General features: G+C 40.6%; 1 protein-coding gene across 1 annotated transcript in view; it reads right to left on the bottom strand.

Annotated features, from left to right (window-relative positions):
* Positions 1–630: 630 nt before the first annotated feature.
* Positions 631–19,805, bottom strand: part of SLC16A12 (solute carrier family 16 member 12) — an 85,477-nt gene continuing 66,302 nt past the window's right edge. Inside the window, 5 exon segments of the mRNA XM_077780024.1 lie at positions 631–3,350; positions 6,521–6,780; positions 8,726–9,305; positions 11,353–11,496; positions 14,166–14,269. Coding sequence (XP_077636150.1) covers positions 3,088–3,350; positions 6,521–6,780; positions 8,726–9,305; positions 11,353–11,496; positions 14,166–14,269 — 1,351 coding nt within the window. The 3' untranslated portion in view covers positions 631–3,087.

Here is a 19,805-nt window from a genome sequence, read left to right as displayed (position 1 = left end):
TCTGGTAATGCAGAAGGTAGAATTCTCTTTTGGGACAGAGTATGCTTCCCAATCTTCTCCCTCTCTCTGCTACACACTGATAAATGCTCCCAAAGAGAGGCCTGGATCAATAGACAGCAAATTAAACCACGTAGCCTGGAAGTAGTGGTCTTGCTAGAACCAGACTCTAGGGAAAACTCTTGGAAATTTCCATTCTAGAATCTTCCTATCTATACGAATTGGTAGATTGAAGCATAATCCAAAGGGTTTTTATTTCCTCGAGGAAGGGCCTATTTCCAAATGGCTCTTTGAACACACATAAAAAGATAACCCAGGTAGGCACAAGGGGAAACAGGCAGGTGCCAGCATCAGATAGGTTCCTAGCTTTACCAGATTTCACTGGAGGCAGCAAAGTACAGTGGCCACGTGGTGCCCCAGATTCCACATCTATCAAATGGTAATAATAGAGGTTATTATGGGGATTAGATAATACAATGCATAGGCAGTACTCAGCACAGTAGCTAATACATTGAAAACACTCAATAAATGGGTTTGGTTTTTGTAAATTACTTGATCGTTTACCACGTCTTTATATGCCAGCTACATTTTAGCATAATCCAGACAAGTTCACTCACCATTCAATCCAAACCCCTTGTACAAGGAAAAATGTTTTTCCAAACACAAATATAAACTCATTTTATTATGTTTTTGAAATAAGAAAATATGAGCATAAATATCTGATCTATTAGTAAAATCACAATCTGAAAAAAAAAAAAAGGCCCAATGGTACAGTGTATCAATAGAAGTTAGTTTCTTTGCTTTTCTATTCAGTCAGTTTCAAACTAGAGCTCACAGTGATGTAAAGACATATTTAAGATGTAGAATCATCCTACCACAATTTTGTTCTTGATTCCACGAAACACATAATTCCCGCGGATCTCTCACTTTTGAAATAAACAGTACAGGCACACGGAACCTTAACAGTAAAATTTTATGGAGATGACAGTGGTAGATTCTAAGATCTACATTTTCCTGGCTGGTTTTCTAAAATTGCACTCCAAATGGGAAAGTAAAAAACAAATTTATGCATGTAGAAAGTAAAAATATCCCACATATTTGAAACAAAATTTTAAAAGCTCTGGTTGCTATACTCATTTTTCAGGAATACATATAATACTTCAGAGAAATCATATTGCATAACAGGAGAAACAAAATTTTACTGTGGCCACTAGGAAAAAATATGTCTAGGAATATTTAGAACTATTTATATTTCAAAAAATCTTTAGGCTTAAAGATTCAAGAAATGATACTTAGTGTAAAGTGCTATTCCAAACACACAGAAGTTCACTGTAAATTTGACTTTTACAGATACTTTCCAAGTATTGTTTTTAGATTACAAATGACATAGTAAATGGGTTCAAAACTAAATTCTTGAGCTAAGTAAAAAGATAACAGGCGACATTCAAATTTATCTTTAGAAAACAGCAGTGGAATATTAGTTTTCTTCCATTAAATCACGTCAGTACTTCATTCTGAAAGCAATGTATGTATTAATATGTAATTTTATGAAATAATCCAGTTATAGGTAAAGACTCTTGTTGAACATGCTTAGTCAACCTAGGATCTTCCTCAGTGCTAGCTGGGCATTTGTGAGACTGCCCAAGGGATTCAACGGCCTTCTGGGTAAAAATATTTCTTTGAGATTCAGACTGAATATTTTTCAATAGTTAAAATCCCTTTTCAATTGTGTAACGTGCTCCTAAGTTACAGGTATCACATGACTGGGTAATTCAGGGCTCTCATTCTGTGGATTTCAAGTGGTTGGAGACCACCTGGAGCCTCTGGCCTTTCTCTTCTCTCTGATACCCTCCCTCTGAAGAGCCAGAAATTATCCCAAACTATAGGAAAATAGAGTACTTGAGAATAGAAAACTATTCTAATCCAAGGAGCAAAGGTATGTGAAAGAGTTCTTTGAACTATAAAATATCACACCACTAGCCTTCCTAACCTTCTCCCTCTCCCCTGAACAAAGCTCTAATTAATGAGAGCACTAGGATGCTGAGGTTAACCCCTGAAGCCTTCTCATTCATCTGGAGACACCCATCAAGTTTCTAATGATTATCCATGAAGAGGTAAAGGGCAGTGGACATTGGAACTACAATTAACACAGGAAGAAAGGAATCTCACCTTTAGAATATCTCTAGAACAACGTTTTTCAGGCAAACCTCCCAAGTTCCTTTTTGGGTAATGATGAACCTAAATGTCTGATCTGAAAAGAAAACTCCCATCAGAGACCTGCTGATTTGAGAATTCAATTCCTGCCCAGCTGGAGTACTGCCAACATTTTTCAGTTCTTAACAGGAATGTGTGTGCGATTTCAAGAAAAGCTTTGTTTCTAAAGAAAAAAAGAGGAAATGTTGGTGTTAACATTTCAGGTAAGACTGAGGCATCACCCTTGTGACTTGGTGTATTCTGCTAAACTCAGTATCATAAGCGATAGGAATAGAGGTGAGTGCCGGGTCAGAGGTGAGGGGGTCAGTCTTAGGAAGAAAGCTTTCATTGGATGCGGGGGTGGTGAAGATGCCAACCCTTTCTCAGTGGAGTTTCTCATTAGGGCTTTAAACAGAGTTGTTGAAGAATACTTTAGATTCTTCAAAGGCAGTGATTAATACAGACCCCCTTCTCCAAAAAAGCATAAAGTAAGCTCACCTACATGTCATTGTTTCTGTTTACCTTCTAATTGAGGAAGATGGAGGACCAGAGAGTTTGAGACAAAGCTTCCCAATGTCATCTGCTTTGGTAATGCTTTGAAATTACCCGCAACTACAACTTATTGTATCAGCCATGTCCCAACATTCTCCATGGAGTGATGCTCATTGCCTGAAAGATGTGAGTTCAGTTGTGAGCACAAATCCCAGATGGGGACTCTGAGCCAGTCCAACTTGCTTTGTTATTTGCTTTTTTCCCCTATAAACATGTTAATAAAACAACAATAATAATTTCCTTGGAAGGCAGTGCTTCTGCCAAAATAAGATGCTTCAGAGACACGTACAATCCGGTGCTCCCACCTCTCTCAGCCCTGAAGATTCCCAGGTTCGAGGACATTGGTCATGTGGGGTTGTAACCAGGCACTGCGACAGCCACAGATTCCTCATCCTTGTGATCTAACTCTCTTGCTACAGAATAAGCCACCGATCCATTGGTCCATAGCTGCAGCTTGGGATCAGACTCTTTGGCCAGGAACCGCAGCTGGGTTTTTTTCATCTTCTTTACAAGTCTAGCAAAGCCAAGCAACACAGAACTAAATATCATTGAGAATCCACAGAGCAGAAATGCTGCAGTGTAGCTGCCTGTCGTATCCACAAGCCATCCTGTAATAAGCAACAGTGAAATTACATTGTTGAGTTGACAATTCAATTATTTACCTACTCTCAAAATGAATCATTTTTTTAAATGCTTATTTATTTTTGAGAAAGAGGGGGAGGGAGACAGAGCATGAGTAGGGAAGGGACAGAGTGAGGCACAGAATCCTGAGCAGGTTTCAGGCTTTGAGCTGTCAGCACAGAGCCCATGCAGGGCTTGAACCCACCAACCGTGAGATCATGACCTGGGCTGAAGTTGGACACTTAACCAACTGAGCCATCCAGGTGCCCTAAATCTAATCATTTCTAAGGATAAGAGCAATAGATTGCTAGCACCACCATTATAATTTTGACATGAAAAGCAGATCTAAAAATATGATGCAGCAACTGAAAATGCATTCTGTTTTCTAGGAAAAGTTCTAAAATAGATGGTCATCACTATGTAAAGTGCTTGGAAGAGTGTCCCATTCTTAGTAATCACACAATAAATATTATTATTAATCCCAGAAAATATGGTAGAAAAGATAAAAATAGCATAAGTCAAATTATTGATGTTGCGATCATGTATCCCTGGTGTTAAGAGAATATAGTTGTACCAAATGCTGGTAGTATTCCCAGTACCCACATATTGTCTATCCTGAGTAACATTAACATGCTCCTGGATAAAGAAGAATCCAAATTTTTGGCTGGATCCAGTCATTGTTCCCCATTCAGTGAAAATCAGAACTTTGGGCCATCTTAGATGTGGCCAATGCAAACTTTATAAGGTATCATTCTGCAATCATGGCAGTTTTTTCTTTATCTCATGTTGCAACAAATTAATATCTATTCCAGCTCTAAATTTTGAGGAGAACCAGGGCATATGATGTGCAAAATGTGGGGCACAATGATAAGAGAATCGATGGGATCAAATTAGACCTTGGCAGACAATTATTTTGTGATTAAAAAGTTTTTTTTAAAAAACTCCTTTAAACTTGTATGAAAATCCATTGGGGAAATATATGATTTTTCCTTTCACTCACTTCAATTCATTAGTCAAAGATGGTATGTAGAAGTTGTTATAAGCCCCACAAAGTTTCCTGTAATCCAAACTACTCTCAAATATATTAGTTATCCTGTGATTTGCTTATGCATTTCTGTAGCATCAAACAGAAAAGACTGAGTAGAGAGTTGTCATTTTAACGGTAATTAAATAAAAGAAGTATTACGGTAAGAACGTACACCCTAATCCTCCAATGCCTGGCAATGAGAATAATGTCTGGTTTGCCAAATGAAGGCCATGGATCATGAAAAGGATCCAGGAATCCCAATTTCATTTATGCACTATGACTTTTTAATAGAATTACATTGCTCCCCCCAAGGTTGGTAAACACAAAAATTGGCTATTAAGGGAGGATGTAGGGACATTTTGGAGGCAGTTTCCAGAAATGAAGCCTTAAAAATATAGTCCTATATCAGAGAATTTAAACTGACCAGGAATTAAGAAAAAATTTTTTAATGTTTATTTATTTTTGAGGGAGAGAGAGCGAGAGAGAGAGCGTGAGCAGGGGAGGGCAGAGAGAGGGAGATATAGAATCTAAAGCAGACTCCAGACTCCAAGCTGTAAGCACAGAGCCCAACACGGGGCTTGAACCCACAAACCATGAGATCATGACCTGAGCTAAAGTCAGTCGCTTAACCAGCTGAGCCGCCAAGGCACCCCGACCAGGAATTTTTATCTGCAGCTGTGAAGCAACCACGGTTTCCCCTAGTTTGCTGCTTTAGCAATGGCTGGTGTTCGGAAATCATTCTAAACTGTTTATTCACAGCAGCAGCTAAAGCAGAAACCCTGCCTTCTTCAAAAAATTCCCCTCTTTCCTTCTAGGAAAATGTTTGGCTCGTTTCTTTTTTTGTCTCTCTTCAGAGATCTTCACTCTTTCAGTTTTAGTTTAGGCAGGTAATAATGGAAACCCATTATTCTTGATCTTTGATGTGCATGAGCATAACAGGAAACCTGGTTGAGAATGTAGATTCCTGGAAAGATTCAGATCACGACGGGAGACTCAAGGAATCTGCATTTTTAACAAGGGCCCCAGGGGATTCTGATGTAGGGGGTCCCATGACCTCATCTTGAGAAACTCTGGTCCAGACCACTTACTCTAGGGAGGAGGGAGGGATTCTGACCTGTTTGCTGCCATGGTAGCGCCAAAAGCAATGCTGGTGTACACAAGCAATAAATATTTGTCAAGTTACTTGTTTAATCATGCTTTAAATTTCTATAGCATTTTACAGTTTACAAAACATCCTAAAGGCTTTATCCGATGATCCTCAAATCTTTAAATCCAAATCTGGCCTCCCTCTAAAGCTCAGATTTCATCCTTAAACAGCTCTGTTAGATATTTTATTGGGTATTTCAGATATCTGATGCTTTCTAAACTTTTAATTCTTTTTCTGGCAAAGCTACTTTTTCCAACTTCCTTATTTCTTTCTACCATGCCATTATTTTCTAGATTATCTTTGAATTTTCTCTCTTCCTTCACCCCCACATGCTAAATTCAGTTGCTATTTTTTCCCAAAACTTTCTCCTTGCCCCCAGAGCTCATCTCCATTTGGTTCAGACCTTTATCAGTTTGCTCCTGAACTATTAGAATGGAATCCTAACTGCTTCTCCCCTAAAGTATCAGATCAATTGCTAGATTGCATCTTCTAAACTATTTTCTTTACCACATTACCCCTTTTCACAGAAACTGTAGTACTACCCATAGTCTTTAAGAATATAGGGCCCCTTTAGGTCCTTTGACAGGCATTCCACTATGACACCCACTTACCATTTCAGCCTCATGGCCCACTATCCCCAAGTGGAATCCTGTACTCCCTCCAGATTTCCCTCCTAATGTGCCTCACTTATAAGTCTCAACAGCTGCTCCATTCCATTGCTCCCATCATTAGTGTGGAATGGAATCAAGACCCTAGTTTTGGACTTTTTCTTTCCAAGGAGGCTAAAGTCCCCACTTGGTTGGAAGAAAATGATAAAACAAGGATATAAGTGAGACTATGATACTTTGATGGCTCATGAATCCTTTACTCTTTCATTCTTCCCAACTTAACTTCCAATACTCATGGTCTGTGTGTGAGTTGACTGTTTTCACATCAGTATGACAAACAGAAGAGGTGTTTGGGAGATCTCTCTGGAAACTTACCTGCGATGGGTGGGCTCACCAAGTATGGCACTGCATGAAGGAAGTACACCACACCAAGTGCTGATGACAAAGACGTGGTCCCTACTATTTCTGCAGTCACTACTGGGATCAGAGTCACGTAGGCACCATCAAAGTAGCCAAAGGTACAAGAGAAAGGCACAAGCAGGGGAAGACTTTGAAGCATTGGGAGGCAGAGATAGCAGAGCCCATCCAGTCCCACGGCAAAGAGGTAGCAGACATACCGGTAATTCTTCAGGCACCTGTGGATTTGAAGACCAAGAATGAGTGCAGAACGCACAGCTTCTATCAAAGAGATTTAGAACCATGGCCATGCAGTGATAAGCATTGCAGTTATTTATAGAGAAGGCTTCCCATGATGTGTTATCTATATTGTCTATCTATCTTTCTTTTGGTATAGAAAAACACAATAATTCATCTTCCCAGGAAACATGGTGTGGCATAAAATATGCTCTAAAATTAGAAAGGCAGAAGTTTGAATCCAGTTCTATTACCTACTAACTGCTTAACTCTAATCTCAATTTCTTTAAGCTGTGTAATGGGAAGGTTACCTATCTCATACGGTTACCCTAAGGATAGTTGTTAAATAACATGTCAAGTATCAGGAGACTAATATTTTCTAGCAGTCTATATTAGATTTGTTCAGATATGTCATCCACGGGTATCTAGTACATCATATATGGTCAATAACCCAAGTTATACAAGGAAGAGGCTAGAATATGAAGACATTAAAATGATTTACCAGAGCTTATGTCAGTCTTGTACTAGGACTAAGTCTTATCTCAAGACTTCCCCAGTGGTACTTCCATTACATTTTCCCTCTTTAGCTCCAAACTCATCATCATTGATACCATTTATTTCAAAGACTCAGTATAATATCAGCAGCCATTTATGCTTTACAAATGTTTTTCAACCCACAGTCTCATTTGAGCCTCACAAAATGCTAAGAGGTCAACAGAAAAATATTGTACTGGCCTGTTTTATAAATGAAAACCCTTAAAGATCTGAGGATCCGTGATTTTCCCTAGGTCACAGGGATGGTAAGGGCAGAGTCAGCACAAGAATTTAGGTCTTGTACAACCCTGAGTAGAGATGCCTCAATCAAACCTATACTGGGCTGCTTCTTGTTGTATCGATTGTCAAGATAGATACCCCAGCTCTCCCTGCTTTTCCTTAACCATTAAATTTTTGGAATTAATATTAAATATTATATTCATAGCACTGGAGAATGGCTGTTGAACCCTGAGTAAGTACCAAAGACATAAAATGTGAGAAGCCACATGCTGATTGCTCTCCCAGGTCATAGCTCAAGTGTGAAGAGAATCTGAGTATCTCACTCTCTTCAATCCAACCAGTAAGCCTTAGCTTAAGAAACTGCTTAGTAGGTTTCTTATAACTTGAGTTTCTAAGCCTAAAATCATACTGAAAGTATTTGCTATCTGCATTGTCAAACACAAATATGTGGCTACAAATAATGTGTTATCATTGCATCTGATCTCCCTGCCTGGACTGAATTCTGTTTCTCTCTCCATTGCCAGCCGGCCTCTGTGTTTATTTGTTTGTTTGTTTTTGTTTTGTTTTCTTGTTTGTTTTTTTAAACCACAACACCCAGCCTGAGCACTGACTTGACTTGGGATGGAATGAAATTACAGAACTTGTAGTTACCACAGGTTTCTGCAATTTACACATACCCACTATCCTGAACCATTTAGAACAACTATTTAGGCAACTATGGCCAACTCTAGACCACCACCTGTTTTTGCACTATCTGTGAACTAAGGAGGGTTTTCTCTTTTTGAGTGGTTGGGGAAAAAAGTCAAAAGAACAATATTATTTCAACATGTAAAAATTATTTGGGAAATTAACATTTCAGTATCCACAGTAAAGTCCTACAGGAACATGGCCACTCTCATTTCTTCACATATTGTCTATAGCTGTTTTGTGCTACAACAGCAGAAGTGAATACTTGTGATCATACGACCCACGGAGCCAAAAATGTTTACTATCTACCTCTTTCCGGGAAAAGGTTTCCAACCAGTAACTAGAAGAACCAACAGGTGGGTTGCCTTCAGATATTGAAAACCCATAAACATCCCTCAGGTGTAGGTTTTCTACAGGGTAAGGGGATAAGGAGGGAAAGCTGAGAGTACCCTGGTAGAGCACCAGCTGTGGTTTCACGGATTTTACCTTCTGTCAGTTAGCCATCCAAATGTGATATTGCCAATAATGTCAATCACCCCGAGTATGGACATAAGGAAGGCAGCTTGCTGGTGACTCACTCCGACACTCAGAGCATAAGGTACCAAGTACACAAAGAGAGGGCTGCAGCCATAAGCCATAAACAGAACAGAGACGGCTAACACAACGAAGTCTGACATCAGTAAAAAACTGTATTCCTGCTGCAAAGAGCAACAGAGGCAGGTCTGCACCCATTTTTTAGTCAAAGTTGAACAGGGAGACACTCGCTTAAAGTCTTGTTTCTGAGTTCTACAGATGTGGTCCTGCTCCGGAGCTGTATGGTCCTCTTTAAGAGTAATAGGCCGCATCAAGGCGCCGCAAACACAGAGATTCAAAACGAAGCCCCCAAGAATGAGTAATGCTCCCCGCCAGGAAAACTGTTCAATAAGGAGGTGAACCACTGGAGCCAGTATGAAGGTGCCAATGCCACTTCCTGACATGGCGATCCCATAAGCAAGGGCCTTCCGTCTGCTGAAATATTTGCCAACCATGGCAATGGCTGGAGAGTAACAAAGTGCAAATCCGAGACCTAAGGATGAAGAGAAGTCTATGAGCGCTGGTACACTGTGAACAGCCAAGAAAACAAAATATCTCAGAATACATTTACTTGGATTAAAGAGAATCTGGTCTTCTGCCAAACACTTTTAAAACTACTTTCTATACCAAACTGAAGAGGAATCTCCGTGACAAGTCATTCACAGTTTGGGAAAGTATAGCATATATATAGGACTTTCTTCTTTGGAAGAAAACCTTAAAAAAATATGGCTTCTTAAAATGAAATGAAGAGCTTAAAGACCATAACACAAACAGAATTTGAATGAACTAGAAAATCAGGATAATGCTGACCCAGGAAACTTATTCTCCCTACCCAATACCTCTTTTATCTTTTTAAACAAATTTTTTTTAAATGTTTTATTTATTTCTGAGAGAGAGAGAGAGAGACAGCGTGAACAGGGGAGGGTCAGAGAGGGGGAGACACAGAATCTGAAACAGGCTCTATGCTCTGAGCTAGCTGTCAGCACAGAGCCCGACACGGGACTCGAACCCACGAACCGTGAGATCATGACTTGAGCCGAAGTCGGGCGCTTAACCAACTGAGCCACTCAGGTGCCCCATGCCTCTTTTTATCCTAAGTTATCCAGAGGATTACTTCAACTCTTCACTGACCGCTCTAGAATTTGGGTTTAAATAGCATATATGATCCCATGAAAGTTCCAGAGTAATTTCATATAATTGGGAAACTTCATGACAAGTTTACACATGAACACAGCATGTGCACATCGAAACCTGAACATATTCCTTAAAGTCAGCAGAAAGCCTCTTAAAGATTTTCAGCTTCTATTCCTTTTAAGTCAAGAAAATCTGAGCAGTGTAAAACCTTGAACTCATGGCATTTAAATGGAAAAACAGAACCACCTTTAGCTTTATTCCCACCTGCTCTGCAGTGTGGCCAATGATCCCGATTTGCCTGGACTGATGGGTTTCCCAGATACAAGATTTTCAGTGCTAAGACCAGGGTACTCCTTGGTAAATTGGGATGACTGGACACTCTAGCAGTTGGGCCCTTTGGGTTACATGGGACAGATACCTTTTTTTTTTTTTTTTTTTTTTTTTTTTTAGCAGACAGAGCCAGATTTATAAAATCACTATGAGTCTATGTCCTTCATTGACCAGATCATTCTACCCCTATGGCCCAGACTGAGTTAGTGCTATTTCGTATCCCTCTGAGTGATGGGGCAAAATGCCCCTCCAGTGCCACCAACTGACCCCACCTTGATGCTATGCAGTCCCCTTAGGTGTGATTAATGGAATGCACATAGATTACTTCTCTTCTTGCAGGGTTCATTATAATTCTCTGAAGTATACTTCCAGCACATTGAGAGAGAATGTATAGTGTAAGAATCTTCACAATGAGAGGCTTTCTTTTTAAATTGTAAACCCTCATTTATTGGACGATGATCCTCACTATAAAGCAGGGACAACTCAGGTCAAGTGCAGATAGTGTCTTGGCAAAGATGTTGGGAGAATGATGGCTGCTGAAAATTTATGTTGCCCTGGCTAATATCTCATTGCTTCTGAGTAAGAATCTCAGCCACCCACTGCTGCCAGAGGGGAAGCCAGCAGTTACTTATATCATGTGGCTGAATCCAAGTGGTGATACATTTTCATTATAGAAGTGCAATCAATTGCATTTCCAGCTCTTTTAACTGCTAGGTAGGTAGGCATTAGCCAGGTCAACTAAATTATGCATCTATGGGGCACCTGAGTGGCTCAGTCAGTTGGGCATCTGACTTTGGCTCAGGTCATGATCTCACGGTTCAGGGGTTCGAGCCCCACGTTGGGCTCTGTGCTGAAAGCTCAGTGCCTGCAGCCTGCTTTGGATTCTGTGCCTTCCTCTCTCTCTGCCCCTCCCCTGCTCATGCTGTGTCTCTCTCTCTTCTTCAAAAATAAATAAACGTTAAAAAAATTTAAACTATGCATCTAACAAGATGACTATTTTATGGATTACAGTTCTGTTCAGGTGCTTGACAACACTTGAAGGGGGTGGGGAGATGAGTGGTATGAAGCGCCCTTACCTGTAAGAACTCCCAGAGTGAGGTAGAGATGCTTCAGACTAGTGGCAAATGAGCTCAAGATGAGACCAGTCGATGCAAGCAAGCCACCCAGCATGATTCCCACTTGACAGGATAAATGGTTACTGACAACACTCCCAAGTGGAGCTTTAAAAACAATAATAAATAGGTTCAAGAGAGAGGCCTTGAGGGCACTGTGAAAAGGCTGTGGTGTTGCATTGACAGAGCAGAGAATGATTGACCTTTACAGCATCAAGCCCATCCCGCCCGTTCTACATATTTGGAAACTGAGGAGAGAGGAAATAACTTGTCTATGGTCACACAGAGAACAAGTGGGAAAGCTGGAATTAGGATCGTTTCTACTGACTTGTATTTCCGTGCCCCATCGGCTTCTCCATTCTATTGCATAAGTCACAATTCCAAGGCTTGGGGATGCTTTTAAAATAGTGAATCAGCTCCTTATTTAAATTGCATGTCACTTACACAGGGATGTACCTTGTATGTTTCATATAGTATTAATCATGCACCGTGAGCAATAATTATGACAGTTAACTGCTAGAGAAGGAAAGTGGGCAACACTGTGTGACCAGTAGTATTATGCATGAAAAGGCCAAGGAAGGAGACCATTCCACAATAAGGTACTGTTTTCAGGCTTTAGGAAACCCTGTGGATAAGAAATCAAAACCCGGAAAATCGAGGAAAATGCCTCACATCTGTAGTGACATTTTCGTTGGTCTCACTCTATTTGTGGTTTAACAATGTGTTATAATTGTGCTGGCTTCCAGGTTTATAGCATATGAATTAAAGCTGGAATAGACCAAGGAGAAATTGAAGTTCAGGGTTAACGTGACATGTCCAAGATCGTCAAGAAGTATAGCTCAGGGCACCTGACACCAAGTTCAGGGTTATTTCTGCCTGTTACTCCTGCCAGACTGATGGCAAGAGAGATGTGGGGACAGCCTGAGAATTATTTCTATGGAACAACTCATGCTGAGACCAGCGTTCCTAGTAAGAAGATCAGAAGAGCAAGTTCTCTGGGTATCTGTGGAATATAATTTTGTATTGGTCAAGTTGAAACTGGGGCCTGATTCAAATGTATGTGATAGAACCAGTCATCAGCCTGATGTCTCCTGTCTAGTTAAAACAGTGGCTGTGTGTATATATAATCTCTGGAGAACAGGAAGGAGCAAATCTCCTGAGAATATATCTAATTCTCCAGGCTGCTGCTGCTATGGCTATTGGAAAGTTGAAAAATTTACACTAAACTCAATGAAAAGTGTAAACTCAATTTACACTAAACTCAATGAAAAGCGTCCCCAGTGGGTGTCCTATATATGACTGGTGTTGCCAGGTAGGTAACCAGGTGGGTACATGGTAACTGGATACAACAGGCCTCAAGTCCTTGCATGGCCTCCAGTCCTTGAGTTTTAAAATCTAATATGACCCAGCTTTATCATGCAGTCATTGTGATCATGTTGGTCACCAAAGGCCATTTAGTCCTCTTCTGGGGATTATAAATATTCTCCAAAAGATAACAGTGAGGGAAATGAGTCACCTGTGTGTGTCATCTGACAAAGACAAACATGGCTCACTTGGCATGTTCATACAAAGGCTGTGACTAATAACATGACCCTGAAAACCAAGTATTACTGATTAAAATAAAAACAGGGTAGAAAACCCAAAGATATTGTTTTTTTGATCCCGTAAGACCTTCCAGGGTTATCAGTAGACAGAGTCAACTTAGTCTTCTCATGAAACCTGCTCTTAGTCCTAGAATTGCTCTCAAATTCCTCCCAACAAAGGAAATACATTTTAGCACAATTTAACTGATTCCCAAGTATGTCCATTTTTTTTCCTAAAAATAAGTATGAATCAATACCTAGAATGGAATCAGCTGATGTTATTTATGTCATTAAATAATATGGTATTTTCTTTTTTCCACAAAAACATAGCCTGTTTTTTTAATACTAAGGATTCATTTAAATGAAATGATTGAATGGGTCTAGACTGCAAATAGATCGTTTCACCTTGTCCCAGTGTCAGAAACTCTCTAAGACATTCATTAAATAACTTTGGTATAAAATGTTCAAAAAGAAAAATCTCAAGGTTAGCGTTCCTCTACTACATAGATGGATTGAGAGATTCCATGAATTTTGAGACTACTCTATACACCCTCTACAGTACCCTTGGGGTTTCCGGAATGAAATTATAGTGATGGTGAGTGTGCTTATCTCATGACTGCACAATCCTATCCTTCCCTCATACTTCTCTAAGAATGAAGACTTGTGCATGAAAAACAAAATCCATGAGACAAATTTTGAACCTCTGGGAAGGCAACAGAATAAAAACAAGACTTGAGATGCAAGGTACACATTGTTGGCACTCATTTAAGGAGATCGTATAGGAAGGGCTCACAGTTCTATCCAATGACCGTTTTCATGACTGGAGAATAAGGGACCATAGCATTTAGAAAAGAGAGGTCAAGCATATACTGTATGATTAACTGTTTCCCAAATCAGGATGAGTCCTGTGATGCCCAGCACCCTATCTCTATATGCGAGAACCAAACGGTATATGTCTTTCTGAGAGTGTTAACTACCTGTTCTATCTGCCATCAGGAAAGACCATTCATTCCAAGGGCATGTCTGGTTGGGCTTGCCTGAAGGTAGGATTGGTCTTCTCTTTTTATATAGTCTTAGCCAATTCTTAGCAAAGCCCTTCCGTTCGGAAAAAGCTGGTAAACAGAAGCAGTGGAAGGCCAGTGTCATGTACAGCTCAAGAGTAACCAACAACTGTCTATCCCTGGTGATACTCACCACAGAGCATGGTCACACAGTCTACAATGGAATGGATCCAAGCTGTCTGTGCATAATCCTGAGTGAAGTATGTCTGGAACTCCACAAAAAAAATGGAAATACATCTGAAAGATACAGTGCAAGCATTTTATATGGAAAAATGAATGAACATGTATCAAAATCACAGCTTCAAATTCTGGTCCAGCTGTTTGAGTCTCTGGTATAATTGGTTTTCAGTGGTACATTGCTGGACCATAGTAAGTGGGAAGTCAGAATGGCCCAATGGCTACTGAGCCATTCTAAAGGGTAAGAAGTAATATCCATCCACCAGAAGGGCTCCTGGAGCCAAGTAGACATGAAGATCACTGCTGTAGGGAAGGTTTTATAGAAAAAAATGGCAGTGAAGAATATGGGTTCTTATTTATCTTAATATTTCACTAACATCTGTGGCTTCTAAGGGGTTGTTACACAACCTTAAAATTTTTTTTTTTTTAAATTTATTTCTAGGAGAGAGAGAGACAGCGTGAGCAGGGGCGGGTCAGAGAGAGAGGGAGACACAGACTCTGAAACAGGCTCCAGGCTCTGAGCTGGCAGTCAGCACAGAGCCCGATGCGGGGCTCGAACCCACGTACTGCGAGATCATGACCTAAGCGAAAGTCCGACGCTTAACCGACTAAGCCACCCAGGCGCCCCCACAACCTTAAAATTTGACAATTAAGAGTTATACATCTCCCAGGGCGCCTGGGTGGCTCAGTCAGTTAAGCATCCCACTCTTGATTTTGGCGCAGGTCATGAGCTCATAATTCATGGGATCAAGCACCATGTCAGGACTTGGGGTTCTTTCTGCCCATTCTCTGCTTTCTCTCTCCCTTTCTCTCTCTCTCTCAAAAAAGGAGTTATGCATCTCCCTGCAATTTCAGTTCTAGGTTTTAAAAAAAGGTAATCATACTATTATGATGATACTAATAGCAATAAATAGATACACATAAAAGGATATTTGAGAAATATTTATAAAGGCCAAATATTATAACCAACCTATTTGCCCATCAATAAGGGATTGGCTAAATAAATTTTGACTTATCAATAAAATGAAACATTTCTAGGTATTAAAAATGATGATTAGAGGGGCGCCTGGGTGGCTTAGTCGGTTAAGCGTCCGACTTTCACTTAGGTCATGATCTCGCGGTTCGTGGGTTCGAGCCCCGCGTCGGGCTCTGTGCTGACTGCCAGCTCAGAGCCTGGAGCCTGTTTCAGTCTGTGACTCCCTCTCTCTCTGACCCTCCCCTGCTCACGCTCTCTCTCTCTCTCTCTCTTCTATAAATAAATAAAAACATTAAAAAAAAATTTTAAAAAAATGATGATTTGATACATATTTATTGATTTGGGAATAAATTCACAATAACAATATTTAATTAAAAAGTAAGTTACAAAGTACTTTATATAGTAAGGTTTGTTTTGATAAAGTCATAGTTCATATAAAGAGAAAAAATTAAAAAGTACCCAGTCATTATATGTGAATGGTGAGATTATAAATAATCACTCTAGAGAGAAAGAGAGAGGGAGACATACAGAGACAGAGAAACTTTACACTGAAAAATTGTTACTCAGGAAGAAAAGACATAAATGATTCTGTCTTAGCAATGATTTGTATCACTGTACAACTTGGAATGAATGTCATACAGATTTTAAGTTTCCTAATTCAGCGCAGGAGCTTTTAGTACTTGGTGATAGCCAAGGAAGAATCAGGTCTTGGTGGGGTGAGATAGGAGGTCATCTCTCTGGATAGGGCTACCATCTAACCCATCATGTTCAGCAGCCCGCGGTAACCTGTTATTTCTCTCTTCCTCCCCTCTCTAGTGGCTGCTAGATATGAAGGTGGGTGATGGTGAAAAAGGAGGAGAATCAAGTAGTACCAGGACAACCGCGTTAGGCAGGGTCAGCTTTCCCAGTGTGCACCCTCTGCAATCGCACATACTCTGGCACCCAGAAGCATAGAATTTTCAGCTGTCATGGTCTTAAAATTTCTAACAAGTTCATCTGTTAGATGAATTTGTGTTTTGCAAGCGAAGGCCAAAGGAACGATAGAACATGCACACAAGCAGAGGAGATACACACACAATGTGTGTTTGCGACTCTCAGCCTTCCCATGGACACACGTAGTATTAGACACGCAAACCCTGGTAGACTCACAATGTGTCGGAGTGAGACTCGGAGTGAGTGTAAGTTATGTTACATCTACAGCTGAATAAGCATGGGAGTAGGCGAGGAAGGCTCTCACTCCTGAGAGAGGCTGTGCTTTCCTTTCAAACCAGAACTTGCTTCAAATGCAGAAAGAAAGCAATGGTGTTCTAAGAAACCCAAAGGACTGAGGATTCCTAGATCCTTTCCTACTCAGGTTATGTCTCTGTACTTTACTAGCCAACCACTTATGTTGAAAATCATGACATGGAGGAAAAGAGAAAGGCAGGGCTACCCACTATTCCTTTTCTTCTCCATCTTTTCTTACTCATGGAAGTGGAAGATAGAGAATGTTGACAGAAGTGCGTACATCAAGAAGCGAAGTGAAAACAGTGGAGTTTTTTTGGTGCAGGGTTTCCCTGTTCTGGTGAAATGAAATACATATGCATGCATGAGCTCCAGTGATTCTGCATGTGAATTCAACACTCACATTTGTGTTCAAAACTGGTACTGTAGGATGTAAAGATGAATGGTAAACTATGCTAGTAAGTTAACATTTTCATTTTTCTTTACTAAGAACAACACTGAAGAGCAAATCAAAAACTCCATGAAGGGGACTTTGGGGGGCTTAGTCAGTTAAGCATCTTGATTTCAGCTCGGGTCATGATCTCACAGTCCGTGAGATGGAGCCCCATACCGGGCTCTGTGCTCATAGTGCAGAGAGCACTTGGGGTTCTCTCTCGCCCTCTCTCTTTGCCCCTCACCTGTGCATGCCCATGCATGCTCTTTCCCTCTCTCTCTCTCTCAATATACATAAATAAACTTAAAAGAGAATAATAATTTCTTGGACATAGCTTCATAATCCAAATAGTCAAGTTATCCTTAGTCTGGGTTTCTCAACCCAACTACTACTGACATTTTGGTCACCATCTTTAACAAAGATAATTCTTGGTTATGGGAGTTGTCCTGTGTATCATATAGTGTTTAGCAGCATCCCTGGCCTCCACCTCCAAATGTCTCCAAACATTGCCAACTGTCCCTTCGAGGTCAAAATCAGCCTGGATGAGAACCACTGATCTAATCTATGGGCAGGTTTTACTTATTCTACTTTATACATATCTCTCAAATGCCTTCACAGCTCTCCATTCCCTTTATCATTCATAATTCATGCCAATACCTCTCTCCTGGACAGCAGCCCAAACCCTCCTAACTCATCTCCCTGAATTCACACTTGGCTGCTTTCTGTACATTATACATGCAATGGTCAGAGAGACCCTAGTAGAACACAAAATAGGTCCTGATTCTTCAAACTTTCTAACATGACTTCTGACACCCTGCATGAGTTGACCCTTCTCAGAGTTTCCCCCAACCTACTACCGTGCATTCTTCACTTCAGTCACACTGAACTTCTTTCCTTTACTTTCAACACACCACCCATACTTTTTCACACCTCTGAGCATTAAAGATTTTCCTTCTTTTCTAGGCTGCTCTCTCAGTTGCCCTCATTCTTTTTTTAAAATTTGTTTTAATGTTTATTTATTTTTGAGAGAGAGAGAGAGAGGAGGAGGAGAGGGACAGAAAGAGGGTGGGACACAGAATCCGAAGCAGGCTCCAGGCTCCGAGCTGTCAGCACAGAGCCCGATGCGGGGCTGGAACTCACAAACTGAGATCGTGACCTGAACCAAAGTTGGACACTTAACCGACTGAGCCACCCAGGCACCCCTCAGCTGCCCTCATTCTTTTAGTCTAAAGATAATAGTCAACTCTTCCAGGGGCTCCTGGGTGGCTTAGTCAGTCGGTTAAGCATCTGACTTTGCCTCAGGTCATGATCTCATGGTTCAGGAACTTGAGACCCATGTCAAATTCTGTGCTGACAGCTCAGAGCCTGGACCTGCTTCAGATTCTGTGTCTCCCTCTCTCTGCCCCCTCACCTGTTTGCGCTCGCTCTCTCTCTCAAAAATAAACATTAATAGTTAACTTCTCCAGAAAGGCTTCCCTGACTACCTGAGTCTGGGCTTGATACCTCTCTTAAGTGTTTCTATGACATGTGGGACACTTACCACACTACAGGTATATGGCAATTTGTTTGTATTCCCCACTAGACTGTTGCTCCGTCACAGCAAACACCATATCTGCACTGAATCCAAAAGATCATTATTTGGGTGTTCATTAAATATTATTCAAGGTTCAATGTATTGAAAGAAGGAAAGAAAGAAGGATGTAAGGATTAGCATTGGTAAAGAAGTGACTGGAAGCTAAGGAAGTAAAAAAGGTTGAACAGCAACTTTAAGGACATGAATGAGAAAGGGAAGTGGAAGACTGGATGGTGGCTAACCAGGAAGTGAAGTCAGATACAGTGAAGTAGAGAAGTGAAGAATCTGAATTCATAAGCTGACAGAATGAATTATCAGAGAGGTAGATGAGGAAGCTGGAGATGGGAAAGATCATGGGGTGACTAAGAAAAAAGCACCCCAGATGATAAGAAGACACTTTGGGGTTGTAAGTCAGTCTCTTCTCTTCACAAAACCACTCTGAGGGATTTAATATTTGTGTGACTATGTTTGTCTATTATAAGTTTTTTATTATCTTGTTTTATTGCTATTTAGTTTTCTGATTGATGGTTTTCCTAACTGACTTGATTAGTCATATCACTCAAACTTGAAAAATAACACCTGAGATTCTTATCTAACCATGTGAGTAGGCTCGCCAGAGGCAAAATTTAATAACCACAAAAATACTTCTGATTGACTAGGACTTTCAAAAGACAAGTATTGCTTCTTACTTGTTCTCAAAAGGGTAAACTACCTTTCAAATGGTCAAGTTCCATGATTTATGGCTTCTAAACACAGGCATGACCTTAAAGAAAATAAATGCTATCGGGAGCACATGTGCTGCTCACTCCAGAAATAATTTTTATTGTCCTTTGGAAAATCTGTGCATCTGATGCATCAGGAAAGCTCGGTCCTGATCGCTGATCCCCACACTGAGTAACTGAGAGTTTGGATAAAGCTTTTAGTCTTTCAGGGTCTCTTTTCCTCATTTATGAAATGAGCAGTTCATAAACATAACTGGATCAGTCATAATGCATTCAGTAGACCGTGCTGCAGTAGCAAACAACTCTTAACATCCTTCAGTGGTTGATAGGCTCTGTTCCTAAGAATAAGGAAACAAAATTATCACGCAAATGTCATCTGTATAAAATAACACTCTCAAAGATACTTTCTCTCAAGCGGCCAACATGCCTACTGTCTCCAACTTGCCACTCTGCTCTAAAATTCTTCTCAAGGGGCACCTGGCTGGCTCAGTTGATGGAGCACGCAACTCTGGACCTTGGGGTTGTGGGTTTGAGCCCCACGTTGGGGGTAGAGATTTCTTGAAAAGAAAAAAAATCTTGGGGCACCTGGGTGGCTCAGTCGGTTGAGCATCTGACTTCAGCTAAGGTCATGATCTCATGGTCCAATGGTTCAAGTCCCACATCGAGCT

The sequence above is a fragment of the Crocuta crocuta genome, unplaced genomic scaffold (assembly GCF_008692635.1).
Source record: "Crocuta crocuta isolate KB4526 unplaced genomic scaffold, BGI_CrCroc_1.0 scaffold170, whole genome shotgun sequence".
Classification (NCBI taxonomy): Eukaryota; Metazoa; Chordata; class Mammalia; order Carnivora; family Hyaenidae; genus Crocuta; species Crocuta crocuta.
This window is presented reverse-complemented; position numbering and strand designations above follow the sequence as displayed.